Genomic DNA, 17,163 nt, shown 5'->3' with positions numbered 1-17,163 from the left:
AATATCTACTCGAAATAGGTTAGCTTTGGATTTGTTTTATGCTAAGGAGGGGTATGTGTGGTCATAAACGTAAGCTGTTGTAGTTAATCTGGATAAACGGGTGGAAACAGATTTACAAGTGATTGTAGATCGCAATTGAATATTACATCAGATTTCTTTGGACGATACTTCCTGGGGATTTAAGGAAATACGGGATAAGTCAACTTCTTGCTTACTGACTATGAGTTGGCTCAAATGGTTGTTTGTAATACTTTTTGGAATAATTGTAATGCTGATCTGTGTAGATCTTTGCAATTATTGTTCTAAGATGATAAGACCTTTAGGTAAAATTGTACCAATGAGTTACAAGTAGATGGTCATGGTCTGAAGGTGATCAGAACAGAGGAACCTAATTATGATCCAATTAAGGAAGTTTTGAAAAATCTAGAAATTGCAACACAAATCAATAGTAGCAAAAAGGAAATCTATAACACCTGTATAACATCTATAACACCTGTAAAAATGAGAGGACACTGCATACTAAATGTCAGTGGCATACTAGCCCATGCTCTACATTCGTGTAGCAGAATCAGCATTGTTCTGTCCCTATTTTAAAGGGGATATTTGCTTTATAAAAACTGGTATTTCTGCTTACACTGATGCAGTTTCTTCTCTGTGTAAAAGTTGCAAACTGACTCAAAAGATCCTGCAGGCAACAAGAACTTAGAAACAGGGTTTGGAGACTGACTTTTCAAGGTAAGGCACCCAGTTTCAACTTCCCATGATTTCCACATAACTTATTTTTTTCCTTCTGTTCCTATATTCCCTACTTTTCTTCTCCTGAATTCTCAGAAATTTCCTGACTTGAAAGGAAAATATTTCCTGAACAGCAACATGCAATACCAACCGAAGGCACAACTGGTCCAACTTTAAACGTTTTGTTTCAAGCTATAAGAGACACTTCACAGGCTGCAGAATCTCAAATAAAAATGCTTCCCACTTTTTAATGGCTTGTATTTCCTCATCACCTCCCAGAGACTATGGACAGTCAAAGACAAAAGACCTGCTTGTAAACCATGAAATTACTCAACTGAAAACTACATGCATATAACAATTTTTATGTAAGATGATGCACACTGCAATTTAGATATCTACCCCTAAAGTTTAATAATCAAAAGTCCTGAGAGCAAAGAAAATGAAAAAACATATTACTTATGAAGACTCCAGTAATTTAAAAAAGAAAAAAAATATCAGTGTGGTTCTCTGTTCTCACTTTTTCAGATGTGTCTATGCACTGACCTCTGTTGATCCAGAAGTGGAGAAGATACAGTAGATGTTTTCTTCTCTTTCTTACTAGCTGAAGATGATGATTTGGGACTGGATCTTCTTTTTGGTGATTTGCTAGACTTTCTTGGTGATGGTGATAATTTAGATCTAACCACCTCTGGAGAAATCTTGAGAAAAAGAGTATGTTAACCAGTAAGATATGATGCTCAAAAGCTTACCTGAATACTGACATACGAGTCACATGGGTAAATACAGTAACTGCACATCTGAGATCTTAACCATGTCCACATTTACCTCAAATAAGCTAAACACATTGTTTTCAAAGAACACCATAGAAGGAACATGATGAGAGAAGTGTGAAAGAAGAGGTGCTGATGCATTCTGTAATACATTAGAATGCTTGTTACTAGAAATTTAAAATCAGTAAGTTTTTAATTAGCACTCAATTTGTCTTAAAAAAACAAACAAACAAAAAACCCAAAGACCTCCTTTCAGGCTATTTTTTTTTTAATAATCTTCCCCAAAATTTTAGGGTTTCTAACACACATCTTTGCCTCTGTCACTTTACTTTGTTACTATCAGACATGTTGGCAAACATTGTGCATTTTTTTATGTCTTCTCTCTTAAAAGTCTTGTTAGTTTTATATCATTAAAATGCCTTAAATCCTACTTATTTAATAGCTGACTTGGTTATGGTGCTGGGTGATTGACCAGATACTCACAACTAATATCCAAGTCACACACTAAGCTATACACGTGCCAACTGTTTACTATTACTTGATAAAATAATGAATTTGTAACCCAGGAAGCTCAAGTCTCACAGGGGACAACTAAAAGCCCATGAAGTGGCTGATGACTTTTCTTTCTAATTTTACATTAACATAATACAAACCTCTTTTTTAATGACTATTTCCTCTCGTTTCTCCATGTTTTCCTGTTCCAACTTCATGAGTTCTCTCTGGATCTTTTGGCGCTTCATTTCCAAAGACAGCTCATGATCATAATCATAATTAACATCTCCATTATCAGAGTCTTTATTAAAAAAAAAGTATATAGATTAGTAAACTATTACATATTAAACAATATTTAGCGTAGTGGATGCCAAGTATAAATATTTCCATGACTTATAAGCACTGCATGAAAGTATGAATGAAGCTAGGTTTAAACTCTTTTCCAATTGTGTGCAAACCTGAAACAACTCCAGGTAGTTACATACAAACTGCAGTTACATTCTTAAACTTAATTGAAAAAAACTTTTTAAGTTCTTAAGTTGAGGTAGCTAGGGGAAACCCAGTAAACCATGTATTTAGATTTAAATAAAAACAAATAAAAATCCCAAACAAATTAAAAAATGTGTCTTCACAAACACCAAAAAAACAGAGTATTATTTAATTGAAAAATCTCACATGAAATGGATTTAGATAGTGATCCATGATACTAGAAGACTTTGTTAACTGAGTATCTCACAAATCTATTTCTACACTTATTCAATTATATCTACAAATTTATTTTAAAATAAAAGGTCTATATGACCTCTTTCACTGAATAAATGCACACTTAAGGATTTTATTTGTTTTTAAAATATTATTACTCTTTGCTTTTCACATTAGAAAAAGCATCATTTCTCCCACTTTTTCATTAAGTCATGGCTAGCTAATATCACATACTTCAAGCTTTGCAACTGCAATCTTATGAAAAAGTAAAGCAGTATTACCCTGTTTACATTTCTTTGTTTCTGGCTATTTAAGTCTAATGCTCAAAAGCACTTGAGGAAAATGTCAGAAAAGATAACTTCACAAAAAGTCATTAGCTTTCACTCCCCTTCCTACACACAGGAACTACTTAAAAGATTTTGCAATAACTAAACACAGTCCACAAAGTCCCTTCATGTGTCATGAACGCAGGGGAACAGTTTATCAAGAGGTACCATTCCTAACAGCATAGGTTCTTTCCCAGTCCATCTGTTGCTTATATAGCACTCACTAGAACTTGACAGATTATAATTTTACTTCATCTACAGAATTACAATCCACACTCTTTTGGGGAAAAAAAAAATCATTGTTCTCAAGCTGAAAGCCTCAGCATCTAATAATTATGATACTCATACCATATATTTATATAGAACTCAAAGATTCCATGTTCCAGACTTTTCTGAATTAAGATTCTATTTCCATGAATACATGTCAAAGGTCAATGCTTCTTAAATAATACCAAAATCAAAATATTATGGCTAATATGAAAATATGTTATGGCTACTCTTCTATTCACAAATTGTGCATGACACACCAAAACAGTATTTGCGATACTTAAATCACAGAAAAGCTACCTGCATCATGAAATCTACAGAGGAATTCCATTCCACAACTTTCAGTATACTTTATTGCAAATGCAATCATTGTATCTCAATTCACTCACAATGGATCAAGATTACCATTTTGTTTTGCAATATTGTAACTGCTTCTGAAACACTGACACAGAACTACATAAACACCACTAGCTCCTTAGAAGCTGTCATAATTTCACTGTCAGGTAAATTTGGTCTCTAAAAAAAAAAAGTGAAACTCGTGAGAGAGAAGAAAACAAGGACTGTTTTTTTTCTCAGCTCTCCCCATATTAAATGAAGGACTATTATCAACAAAGCCACTGAAATCACCTTTTAACCATAAAAAAAAAAACAAACCAAAACAAACCCAACAACAAAAAATCCCACCACCACAACAAAAAAAAACCCCACAGCAAAAAACCCCAAACACCTAAAGAAAAATTACTACACTCTTAGTGTTTTCAGAAAATAAGTGGTTCCCCAGTCGCTGCCTTCAGCTGTTTTTAATGAGACAGTTCACAGCATTACAAATTATGCAGCAAAACCCTGATGACTTCTGAATTCAAAATACTTAAGCTCCCTCCTCAAAATAATGAGTTTCAAAATTACTTTGCATGTAAGTTGGATTCCACTAGTGATCTAAATGCAAAAGGTTCAGCCACGGAGTAGCCTATGGCAAAGTTCCTTGTTGTCAATAGACAAAATTGGAAAAAAAAAAAAAAAGCACATTTTAAAGGTAAGTTGGTTTTACCAATGTAGCAGACCAACTCAGATTGCTTCTTTGCACTCCCTCAAAAAAATCCAAACCATTAATGGTTAGTGAATAAAAGTATTCTCCTTAGAGATCAAATCCGTAAGCATCCAGATTTACATAGCCCAATAATCTTGCAAATCTTTAGAGTTGTGAGGGGATCATTAGTTTAAGTATACGTACCTTCTCTGTTTGTTTCCCAATCCCCATTTTCCTCTTCACTTTCTGGTGTTCTCTCCTTAGTAATTTTGATATCCTCCTTTTCTCTATGTCTTCCTCGTGAAGACTCTTTCTATAAAGGGAAAAATGCTGCATTAGAGTAAACAACTTTATTTTAAAAGAAGCCTGAAGAAGCAGATATATTTTCACATGGTATTTTAGGTGTTTCTTTTTATAGGACAAAAAGCATTTTCCCCATTACCCTGTTGAACAAATACCTTCTTAAATAAGCAGAGACTCCACAGGCTACACGGTCTTATGCAATTTCATATAATCAGTATGCAAATAGCACATGGGGAAAAGTGAAGAAAGGATTCATAAACTCAGGAGGTTTAAAGAGCAGGCAAGAATCATGCCAGAGAATAAAGTTTAAAACAGGAACTGAAAGAACAGATCAGATTTTTAAGACCAGAAGTTTATGAACATTCAATGAGTAGAATTTTAACAGCTTAAGAGTTCTCAGCTGTAAATAAGAATATTTCTATATGCAAGGCAAATGAGCCTCAGAAGCTGAATCATTTAACTCTTCAGAGAATAAAGAAGTGGGGGAGGGGCAGGAAAAATAAAAAAAATGGAGCCCCTTGGCTGCCAGAAGGAAAGGGGGAAAAGGCTAAAGCAGCACAATAGAATCAAGTTTTCTTAATAGCTTTATATGTGAACTTTCACTGGACCTGAGTCATTAGACATCTAACTATTTCTGTAGCATCAATTTTGCATGTGGCAGATGGTCCTGCAGACCTAAGGAAGCCAAGAACTATTTTTAGAGGAAAGAAGACAATTTTAAAAGGCATCTGAACCCGTGCTGCTCTTTTTCCGTGGCTAAATTACAGTAGTAAAGCTTCATAGTTGCATCACTGCTGCTCCTGAATGTCATTCTCTAAATAATCTATGTGGCTTGAGCGGAGCACAGGACAAAGATTTTTCACTATTTGCAAAAAAAAACCCAAAAACCAAAAAAAAACACATTCAAGCTTAGAAGTATTTCAGATTAATTTATTAAGTAGGAAAGCAGAAAGAGCAAATAATGAAAGTCTGTCCCATATCCCATTTGCTCTCACCTCCCATAGCACTTTCTTTTGTCTTTTTGGGATGCTTCAGTTTTGCTACATACAAACCTTTGTTTTTATGCCAAGAAAAGGAGATGCCTGAGAATTTCTCTAGCTATTCTTTACAGAGACTTAGATCTTGACTTAAATTAAGTCCTTAACATCACCTTAGAAACACAGTAGGGAAGTAACAAAATGTTGTGGGTAGTCACTCCCAAATGAGTAAAATTCAACTATTCCTTATTAGGAATAATGACATAAACGATGATAGAACAAGCACTGTATTTATTTTACCTAGTGAAATAAAACAGATGCTTTGAAGCACCACTATCTTTAATTAAGCCTCTCATCTTGATGCATTCAGTACATCATATTCAAAGCCTTGGAATGTTTAGAAAAAAATGGCTGGTCACACAACATGAAGGAATTTCACATTAAAAATTAATTTGTGTCATGTTTAAATTAAAGCAGCTTGCAGAGTAAAGGAACAACAACAAGAACAAAGAAGTTACTTTTTCACTGTTCCATAACAGGATTTCTAAATTGATGCACAAGAACCTAAACCATCAAGTCGTGCTGGTTGCTGACATCAACTGCAGATGGGTCTACATCAACTATGCTATCACCACAACATGTCCTAACGGCATTTCAGTCTGAGAGAATTGTACTATGCTCCAAAGCAAGTTACTTTAAAAGAAAATGGCTCTGATAAGATCTGAAAATTTGTAACTTTATCAACAAGCCTCCCATGCAATCATTCTTTTTTTTTTTTCTTAGAGTATCCTAATTTTTCTAGACTGCCCTCCTCTAAGGTTGCATCTCTTCTATTAACTGTGTATCTCTTCTAAAACTGTGTACTTCTGCTTTATATTTCAACTAATTCTAACAATAAAAAAAAACCCCAACAATTTCTTTCTAGTGTTACTAGTAAACTGAAATACACGTTAAGACATCCTCTATATACTGATTTTAAAAAAACAAACAAACAAAAAACCCAAAACAAACAAACAAAAAAACCCCCAACACTTCTCAGCAGAGAATGGGCAGGTAAGTCAGAATGTGTAAAGAAAAACTTAATAACCCAGAGCACAACCTATTGCATCTTCCCTACACCTCCAAACTTACAACCAAACACAAGCATCTTCAAACAGCCTCTATTTTCTCCTCTCAGTGAACCCAGTAGTGCCACAATCATGTGTCTATAGAAGAACTGATAACAAAAACAGCTATGAAAATAATTTTATTGAATTACTGAATGTAGGGGAAGGGAATAGACAATTTTCATGCAAGTATGCTATTTTACAAGTCAAGACAACTTGATCCAAGCCCATTCAGACACTAAATTACTTGTGCTCAGTTGTAAGGAAAGAAATTCTGGTGACATTGCATCTAGAAAAACAAATCTCAGTTTATAAATTCTGTATAAACCAAGAATTTAATTTATGATGGTTTAGAACACATTTCAATTTTCTCATTGAAAAGTCTTCAACATATTCCTTTTATTGTACTTGTTCCACTTACAGCATGTTTAATTCCCTCGTACAATGAGGAATAAATATTTTCTTCATATCCTTATAGACCTTGTACTTTACACAGGTATTTTTCTCTCCTTTAATAAACCAAGAATAAAATAATTTGAATTCCTAAAGGCCAATAGCAAGTCTTTCACTTGTACTTGAAAACACCATTTACTAGAGAACTAATAAACTTCCACAATAATATAATTTACTGAAAAAATACTGTAGTTATCTTAAGAGCAAAACAATTTAGCAGACTATGCTGTTTGCAGGTATCTGCTCACAGTTAAACTAATTTACATGTGTTGGGAAGATGATCACACTTTAATGCTGACTTTCAAGAGAAATGATAAGAAAGGAAGGGGAAAAAGAAAAAATGAAACATTATTGCTGAATTCTGTGAGATTTTATTTAACGTCTCTTTAAGATGAAGTTCCACACCCCTTAAGATATAGTCAGCACTCTGGCACAAGACGATGTCTATTTGAATCAATTTCCCACTACAGCCAGAAGAGCTTGGCTAAGAATAAAAGTACTCATTTAGTCTGCAAAACACACTTCTAGCCAGGAAGTGTTATTTTGCCAATATCAACAGAGAAATTATGTTTGACTCTTACAACCTACAATTCTTACACGGCAGAAGCTTCATTTTCAGCCTTATCAGCACATGTGCATGCAGCAGCAATACAAACTCATTCAAAAGCACAGGTCCCTTTACATCTAGAATAAGATACTGTGTATTACACCTAGAATCTTTTGGGTAAGAGCAGTACTATTTTGCTCTTCTTTTATAGCGTAAACTACTACCACACTACATAGACGTACAAGAAAATGAATCTTAAGTTTCCCTGAAATGAACAGGTATTTTTTCCATTTCAGAGATGGAAGATAATGCTGACTTCCATTCCAGTGGAGATATTCAAAAGCCACATTGACAAAAGCACAGGTATGAAACAAGTGATACACACTCCTTACAAAATCCTTTTTAAATGCACTTCCCGTTATTCCTCCCAAATCACACAAACCTCCCGGGTAAAACTTCCATGTACTACAATTTAACTGTCTTCTCATAACACAGAGAAAATTCCAATACAATTTCCAACTGAATAAAGTGACAGCAGGAACCTTATCTAATTATTTGCATAATAATTGATAGACTAACATACAGTGCTGAAATAATTCCTAACACAAAACCAAGAAGCACAGAAACAACTGAGTTCAATGTAGTTGGCCACACAACACAGCATATCGTCCCTGAAAGTAATAGTACAAAGACACGAAGAAATAATATGGGATTTATTCTATATCCTGTCCATATAGGAAGTTTTTTCCTGAATACATACAGATTGTACTAGTTATGTCTCCAAAGAAAAAGAAATCTCTTCTAAGAAGATGTTACACTAGTTATACTATCTCGACTTTTTGTAGAACCTATTCAGATTTAGACTGTATCTTCTTGTAATCAGGTATAAATTGTCATATATAACACAAATGTCACTCTTTCTACTGGAATTAAAGTATGAAGATGGCGCATCTAATTCACATTCTCTCAACCATTCATTATATGCATTCAACACATGTTCTTTCTTCCCTCCAGTCTCCTTCTCACCACTTTGACCACTTCCAAAAAACGTTTTGACTGCAGTTTCTTGCATACACGTGATCACAACGAAACAGAATTTCAAATACAACTGGACCATGAATTTACAGCATAATAATGATAATTTTCTATTTCATTTTTATATACCTGAGTGCTTCTGCAACTGAGACTGCACTTTGAACAGATAGTTTTATTGAGCTGTCCACAATAACTTTTCCTACTGGATGGTTTCAGTGACTCTTAATATTTTTTTTGCTTTAAATAATTTCTTCATTTTGCATTACTTTGCACTTGCCAACACCAAGTTTCATCTACCATTGTACTACCAAGAACTATCCTTTCCCAACCCCTACTGCATTCCTCAGACTAATGTTTTCCTATCTTCAGCAAAGTTTGACATTTGAGATGTCCAACATTTTTTCCGCATTCTTAAACTCTTTAGATGAAACACCATAGCATCTTCTGTAACTAAATAATTTGAAATTAATCTGAAGTGATCCCCTTAGCTGGCTTCTAAACCTAATATACCTGCTATTATTTGACTACACATATGCTTTAAAAGTCTTCTTTCAAAAGAAGCTATTTAAGGTTTCACCAGCATTAGACAGTTCTCTCTTAGCCATTACTAGTAGACTGATGAAGCACAAATTTTGCAGCACTGCTGCTATTTAAAAAAACCCAAGCAAACAAAATTTAAAAAAACCCAACCAAAAAACAAATCACTATTATGGAACAAGATACTTTGTTATTTCAAAACAAAGTTAGTATTTCTCATACAGCTCCTCTGTTATCCCAAAAGTTTTAATAAGAGATGGAAACATTATATACTAGATCTCCACTGTAATAGTAATTCTAATGATGGAGCAAGACTTCGTTAGCAGTTCAGTAACTTCAGTCTTCTGTTCTCTTAGATATCCTGGTTCTTTGCAATGCAACTTAGGACGATTATCCCTCTTCCTCTTCATCTATTTGCTCCAGAATATTTTCTTGGCATATCCCGTATTTTAGGACTTGGTTTCATGCAACCAATACAAAAGCTCAGTGGTTTCCTCAGCCTTCTGTTTTATGAGATTGGAGTACTTTTTTCTCTCTGCAGCGTGCTTATCCTTAAAAGACCCACTAATTCTTCAATTCATTTTGGTTCCTGCTTCCAGTTCACTTTTACATGGGGTTTAGTTGTTTAAGAGTATTTTATTATTACATTAATAGAACACTATGAAAAGCAGGGTTAACTAACCAAAAGCAAGAATTACATCAAAACTATAGTTGCACCAGGAAAGAAGTTACATCAAACTTTTAATACGGTTGGAAAAAACACTTTTGCGACCAACCATGTACTCAATAATTGAACAGTTTATTGAGAATAAAATATTAGAAAATTAAACACATTCAAGTAAAAGAGTGAAAAGATAGAAAGTTTACACAAATTAACAGCAACTGAAAACATGATTGGAAGGTAAGCCATTCTGTTAATCTTATGATAGCAGCTGCTGTTCATGTTCCTGACATGAAAATTCATTTTACACAGCAAGTAGGAACAACCAAGGGGGGGGGGGGGGGGGGGGAAACAACAACAAAAAAACCCAGAAAGCTGTTTATACCTGCAGAATCAAAACTGATTTTTTACAAATAAAAAACTTTTAAGCATTATTTATATGAAGATGGGATTAAAAAACACCACACCGGAATACAGAGGTACAGAGTCACACTACCAACTCTGCCCGTTTGTTTGTAACATCAAGAACAAATACAATTTAAAAATAATTAACTCTTACATTTGAGGGGTATAGGGTTGCAGAAGGATAATTAGAAAATTGAATGATAATGAATTTTTTGCAAAATCCAAAAGCAAGCAGTTGGGATAGCTGATGAGGATGTGAGGAGGAAGGCAAAATGAACCTGCATGACAATAACTACATGGCTTCACTGAAAGTAAATCTGGGAGAAAAAAACTGGTTCAAGGATGCATATAAACAATGGATATAAGTGTTGAGGGAAATACAGAGGATGATTTGAACCACGGTTAATACATCTTCTTGGCAATAATCAAAGAGTCTGCACTCTTATTAAATAATTGCATATCAGTATTTGTAACATTTTAGTCTGTGGGATTTGTAAAATCTTTGGGAACCAAAAGATCAGAAAGATCTATATAACTGCAAAATAATACAATTGTTAAGACACTTCATAATAAAATATGCCACATGCTATGTACAAAATGATCAGTTCATTAAAACATTTTAAATAGTACAAGTCACCAGGATCAGGTTTCTAGGACACACCGCCCAATTGCTACTGAGGGATTCTGGAGTTCTGCAACTCCATTCTTACCCTAACAGGAGAGGACGATTCCTCTGTACTTCGTTTCTGTGGCTCTGCCTCAACGTCTTGGCGTTTATTCTTCATTCTTTCCCGAAGATCTCCAGTGGGTCTTTCTGGTGACCTGTAAATACAGAAACGTAATAAAACCAGTTCTATGGGACTATTTTTAAAGGAATACAATCTATCTTTTAATCATTTTTTATTAGTATATACAGAAACATTTAAATATCCCACCCAGACATAAAGGGGATTAAAAAAAAATTATAATAATTTTGTTCTAAGGGGCTTAAGCGTTGTAAGAAAACAACTCTTTCAAAACATCAAAAACAACTTGATTCTAAGAAGAAAAATGACTTGTACATATACATGGTATGACTCAGTTACTACTCTAGATGAACTCCAGGTTATCCTGTATGGAACAAATCATCTTTTGTGAGCATCATATAAATGTGTTTCACAGTTACTTCTAATAAATCTTTTAACATATTTTTAGCCTTCTCCACATTCCAAGATATACCAAATTTAATATATATTTCATATATATATGTGTGTGTGTGTACAAAATACAATTAACACAGAATCAAACTATTGTATTTTCAGTAAAAGCTTTTACTGCAATGTGGAAGGGAGAAGGAGCATCCTACACTATCATAAGACATCTATGTAATTCTGTCACCTCTTAGTACTGATTTGTAAGCTCCTTGATCCTTTATGTATCGAAAAAGAACAACCTTTGCATTCACATATGTTGCTAAGCTATGGGGCTGTAGAAGGTGCTTCAAATGATCTTTCAAGTTCAAGAAAACAAATCTCTCCACAGAAATCTAGCCTGATACTGAGTTTGGTACTTCTGTGATGGCTGTTAGACAGATTCTTCTGTGAAATGATTGCATGAAATTACTGGATCTATACCTATCAGTTTACACTAAAGAATCCTAAAAGAGATGCTGATGCTGTCTTGGCTGTATAGAAGAATTATGTATCTGAATAATGAAATTTGCGTTTGTTTTGTTTTTCGGACTGAATTAGGGTTTCCATTTGGAAAGCGTTGCTTCTTTCACCCTTCCTCTGTGACATAATACAAAACGGGTAAACTGTCTTTCACAGTTTATGCATATAAAAATCTGAAAATTAAATCATATTAATTTAGTTTGTGCATATCTGAAAAACAATACTTGGTTTCTACTCCCTCTTTTAAAATGCTGCATATATTTAGTTCTTTAAACTGTGTCATAAGGGTAAGTGGCTTAGGATCTAATAAGAAAAAGACCAACGACTGCTCTCATTTTTGCATGCATTTAATTCTTCATTAAGTTGTAAACACAGGTCAATCTACAAAACAGCGTGCTTATTCTTTCAGCACTAAGAAGGATGAAATAGCATCACAGAATCACAGAACATAAACAAGGTTATCTTTCTTGCACACATGATTGTGAGTGGCTAGCTCTAGCAAAGGTTATGATTCAAGGTGGGTTTTTCCTTCTCCTCTCACCTTAGAAAATTCCTTTGCATCACCAAAACTCTCGAAAGTATTCCAACTATCAGCTACCTCAACACATAAACAGTCTTTCAACACTGCAGTGGCAATTTGATGCCTTAATTTTTAGTAATATTTCAGCTATGGCACAAAGGATTTGGACTTGTGAAACTGAACATTAATTTAAAACGTAAAAATATTATAGATAATTACTAGTAACTCCTCAAAAGGAGCAGTTTCAGCAAAAATCCCAATAGCTGAAGGAGAAAAAGTGAATTTACACTGAATGTAGTTCATGTAGTTGCTAGAGATATACTTTTTTTTTTTAATATGCTGAAGTGAAAAAAACATCCAAATTATTTCTTCCTCAATTAATACCTTTTCCAACATGTGAGGGAAGAAAAAAAACTTGTTAAAACTTTATTCAAATCTCCCTAAAGATTAAAAAAACCTATCAAGAAATCACAGACATTTAAAAAGTTATAGCTTCAGGGTTGGGGGGTTTGTTTGGTTTTGTTAGTTTTGGGGGTGGAGGTTTGTTTCAGGTTTAAAGCACTGGAGCAAAGTCATGACAAACATCCTACTCCTTCTTCCCAAAACACATCATATCCTCCTTCCCCACCCCCCCAAATATAATAAACTAAGGTTGAAAATTGATCAAATTTTAAGAAAATTACTCAGGAAGCTATGACTGCTATCTGATACTTTGGCTTAACACATGAAAAACAAGCTGGTCTTGTGTACCAAAGGTATACTACATTTTAAATTTTACATGATGGTTTCTTTTCTACACAACCTTCCCCCTGCTTCCCCTCCAAATGGGATCTTTGGTTACTCTAGGTAATGCACACTGTTGAATTTCAACAGGTAACAATTTTACCTCTATAGTTTAAGATAATGTAGCTGGACTGCAACCGGTAGAACCTTTCACACAAAAGGCTCCACTGCATTACTCCTGTACATTGAAAGACGAAAACTACTCAATAGTAAATTTCTCTTTCATCACTCAACAGTTTTGCTAGGCCTACCTTTTAAATAAGGCCTAAAATGCAAAATTTAGTAATTTCAAATTTTAAGCACCGTGGTTAAGCAATTTTAAACAGTATTACTTGCTCTAACAGTTCAGTTCTCAATATTCAATGTCTTGGTTATGAAACATACATTCCTAACAGCACCTGGTTTGTTTCTGAGCCTCATACAGTGTTAAAAACAACTATTTAGTAACAGGTACACATTAGAACATTTGAGTAAATCTCTGTGTGTGTGCGTATAAGCAGATAATTATTAGTGGGTTATGTACAGATTGCAATTGAAGGCTCATGAAATATGGTCCTGTTTTTAAGTTCCTCATACAACAATATTTGAGCCTTATAAAGTCCACATGTTCTTATCCAGTATTACTGCTAGTTTGGTTTGGTTTCTAAAAGCAATGTAACAATCCAGAATCAAGAGGACCAGACAGGCTAAGAGGGACACTGTGATGGCATACATCCTGACAATAGTGTAAAAGAACCAGCTGGAAGCTGCCAAACAGCTAACCAATGATCTATGAGAGAAATGAGAGTAAAATTCCTTGTGGAATATCATGTTTACACACAGCCCTTTCCTTGTTAGCTTCTCCTTATTTCATGCACCTGGAAGATTGACAGGTTTATTACTGAACTCTTAATATCCTCATCAGTAGAGCTTTATACGTAGAAACATGCAAAGTTATATTTTTACAACAGCAAGATTACAATTCATGCTGCAAAAGGCAGCATTAAAGCTGAAACAGTTATAACGAAATAGACTTAAAAGTTGTTTTTCACACTTGAAAGTTTTCTTACTGTCTGGCAATGTTCTGCACTATGGGAGGGATTATGGTCAGATAAAATCATTAACAATGAGATTTATTTCAGACAGGTATAAAATTGAGGGGGCAAGAGAGAAAGGCAGCAGGATACGCTTTGTCCTAATAAAATGCTTGCAAAGCAGAGAACTTCACCAGGAGGTCTGGATGAATATGTACAGACACATTGCCATTATGTTGTCCTAAGATATTCAACAAGAGTACTACTTGAACTGATGTGGAAACAGCATTTGCTTGGCTTGCAAGAAGCCAAAAAATTGTATACAAAACACCTACATCTCAAAATCTGTGTGATGTTACATGGCATGAAAATGTTTAAAATTTATTATGTATATAAGCCAGCTTTTTCTTTGCCTGGACAAGAACTATCAGTAGAAACTTCTGAAGATGTCTATGCTTCTTTTTTTGACTGTTTCAATGTTTGTGTGTGGATAATAGGAAGGGGCTTTCCTTCCCCTTTTTAAGAACACCTTTATTAAATGTTGAATGTATCAAGCAAATAACCAGCACGATTAATCCTTTGACTTTTTCATACAGTGCTAGTAAAATATAGTTAGCAATAAAAAGAAGTTAATCAACGTTATTTTTAAATGTCAGTGGTGACAGTGAAGCAGAAACACAGCTTTTAATCATTAAAAGAAACGTCACTTCTTTTCAAACAACCAAGCAGAACTATGCACTGAGTGTTCCAAACGCTGAAAGCAAGGAGAAAGTGACATTCTAACAGTTTTAGAATTTAATCTCCACAAGTAAATCACTCCTTTTTCCCATTTGGAACATTCAGTACAGAATGGTTAAATCTTTTACAAACCAAAAGAAACATTAGTCAGTGATATACGTTGTATCCCAGTTACTACCACCTTAGAAGCAATGGAAGATCAAACAAGCAAAGTAAAGATCATCAATAGAGTATGTCACAAGAATAGGAAAAAGAACCAGGAACAGAACCCTAACCTCATACCAACCTTCCTGTTGCTGCCTTACACTTTGCCTATCCCATAACCTAGAGGTAACATCAACATTACTGCAGCATCATGAAGCACAGTTGTTTGTGCTTCAAACGTGAAGCCTTCATACAAAGAGGCTTTGTACACCTAAACACTAAAACTATACTTTTTGTCCTTCATAAGAAGCATATCAAACCCACTGCCACATCTGTTTCAGTTAAGTTTTATGCCACAGATTGGACAGCCAAAAACCCCAACACTTCAAAATTACAGTAATATATGAAGAAGCAGATAAAAAATATTCTCATCCAAAAAATGAAGTAACTTTTTGATCTCCTCCTATTATCCAGGATACCTGATCTACATCTGTCTGTCACAAAACTATGTTTTCAAGTTTTCTCACAACAGCAGAGAAAGGATAGACACCTTATTCATCAAACAATATAGCAAAGGCAGAAGGGCTGCAATTATGCGAGTACTACTCTAAGCAGGTGCAAACCAGCATTTTAGCAAAGGACAGAAGGGCGTATCAGAAGCTGTCATTAGACTACATCCAAAAAATTACATATATTAAGATACTTGAATTTCCCATTTCAAGTAATATAAGAAGTTAAACTGCATGAAGTGGACTCCACTTGTTTCTTTTAAAGCTACATACACCCAAAAATCCTGAGAAAACCCACTGCAAGTTGCCAAATTAATTGCTTCAAGCAGCTTGACAGTGCAATTGGTTATTGATAAAACATACCAACAGGCACACCACAGCATTTCACTTCTTTAAAAAAAAAAAAAAAAAAAAAACAACAACAAAACAAAACAGAAAACAGTTGCAAAAGCTATTTTCCTACAGCATGTGAAGAATTCAAAGTGAGTTCTTGATTTACCTTCTATAACTGCTGCTATAGCCTTTACCTCGTGGTGAAGGGCCATGTACGAATCTACATGTGTTCCCATAGAGGCAGTTGCCAGTCTTCAGCCAGTTACGGCACTGTGTCTAAGAGACAGACATTACTGGGTGAATTTCACACTCATTTCTGGAAATACCATTGGTGTGAGTGTGGCAGAACAAGCAAATGACTCCACATTAACTCCCATTTATCTGCAATTTCTGTCCATCAGTAATATAACTCATTAAAAAAATAAAACTTAAAAATAATAAAAAAATCAGCAATGAGCATCAAGGCTGGTTGGTGGAAATTCTATTAATATGTATAGTAGTACTGCTTCTCTCCAAAAGCTGGCATAAGGCACATTATTTGAAAATTCTAGTATTAGTATATTGACCATCTATGCGTTAAGGAGTTCTCTTCACCCTTACTAACATCAGTGAGCATTTGGTACCTGTGAGCTAGTCTTTCCCACCACCTAAATGCTGGAAAAGAAGATGCTAGGGTGGGGAGGAAAAGAAGAACACTTTTAGAACTCACCTCTGCAGTACTTCCAGTGCTGGGTCCAAGCCTTTCAAACACACTGGGTCTTCGGGATGTACTATCGGATATGGTCTTGGTATTTTCCACTGTGACCTTCCTTCTAATTTTTGACATTTTGTACTACTTCAACCAAAAAAAAAAAGCAAAACTGTAAAATCCTTCAGTTTGGGGCTATTGACACCGAACTCACATGAATAAAATAGTATGATGTACGTTGTAAGAGTTGCTGCAGAGGTGATGAAGAAAGAAACAGAAGTCATAAATGAGTGAAATGTGTCTAATAACAAGAAATGTCTCTGATTTTAACTAGTCAGCTAAACACCAGTAATGGTAATTTTTCATTTTATTTCATGACTTGATTTGGATTCTTCAGCATCCCTTTGGGAAAGATCATACGACATGTTATTCGTTTAGGT

At 34.6% G+C, this 17,163-nt stretch overlaps 1 protein-coding gene across 1 annotated transcript in view; it reads right to left on the bottom strand.

The window, feature by feature from the left end:
- The window catches only part of ZC3H13 (zinc finger CCCH-type containing 13), a 48,552-nt gene extending 31,691 nt beyond the window's left edge, over window positions 1–16,861 (bottom strand). The window contains exons 1-6 of the mRNA XM_054400340.1: window positions 16,745–16,861; window positions 16,202–16,311; window positions 11,054–11,165; window positions 4,524–4,632; window positions 2,159–2,298; window positions 1,279–1,433 (exon numbers count right to left, since the gene is read on the bottom strand). Coding sequence (XP_054256315.1) covers window positions 1,279–1,433; window positions 2,159–2,298; window positions 4,524–4,632; window positions 11,054–11,165; window positions 16,202–16,311; window positions 16,745–16,861 — 743 coding nt within the window. The remainder of the gene's footprint in view (window positions 1–1,278; window positions 1,434–2,158; window positions 2,299–4,523; window positions 4,633–11,053; window positions 11,166–16,201; window positions 16,312–16,744) is intronic.
- Window positions 16,862–17,163: the final 302 nt, after the last annotated feature.

This window comes from Indicator indicator, chromosome 1 (genome assembly GCF_027791375.1).
Source record: "Indicator indicator isolate 239-I01 chromosome 1, UM_Iind_1.1, whole genome shotgun sequence".
In the NCBI taxonomy this organism is placed as follows: domain Eukaryota; kingdom Metazoa; phylum Chordata; class Aves; order Piciformes; family Indicatoridae; genus Indicator; species Indicator indicator.
The sequence above is the reverse complement of the archived record's forward strand: the minus strand, read 5'-3'. Positions and strand labels throughout refer to the sequence as shown.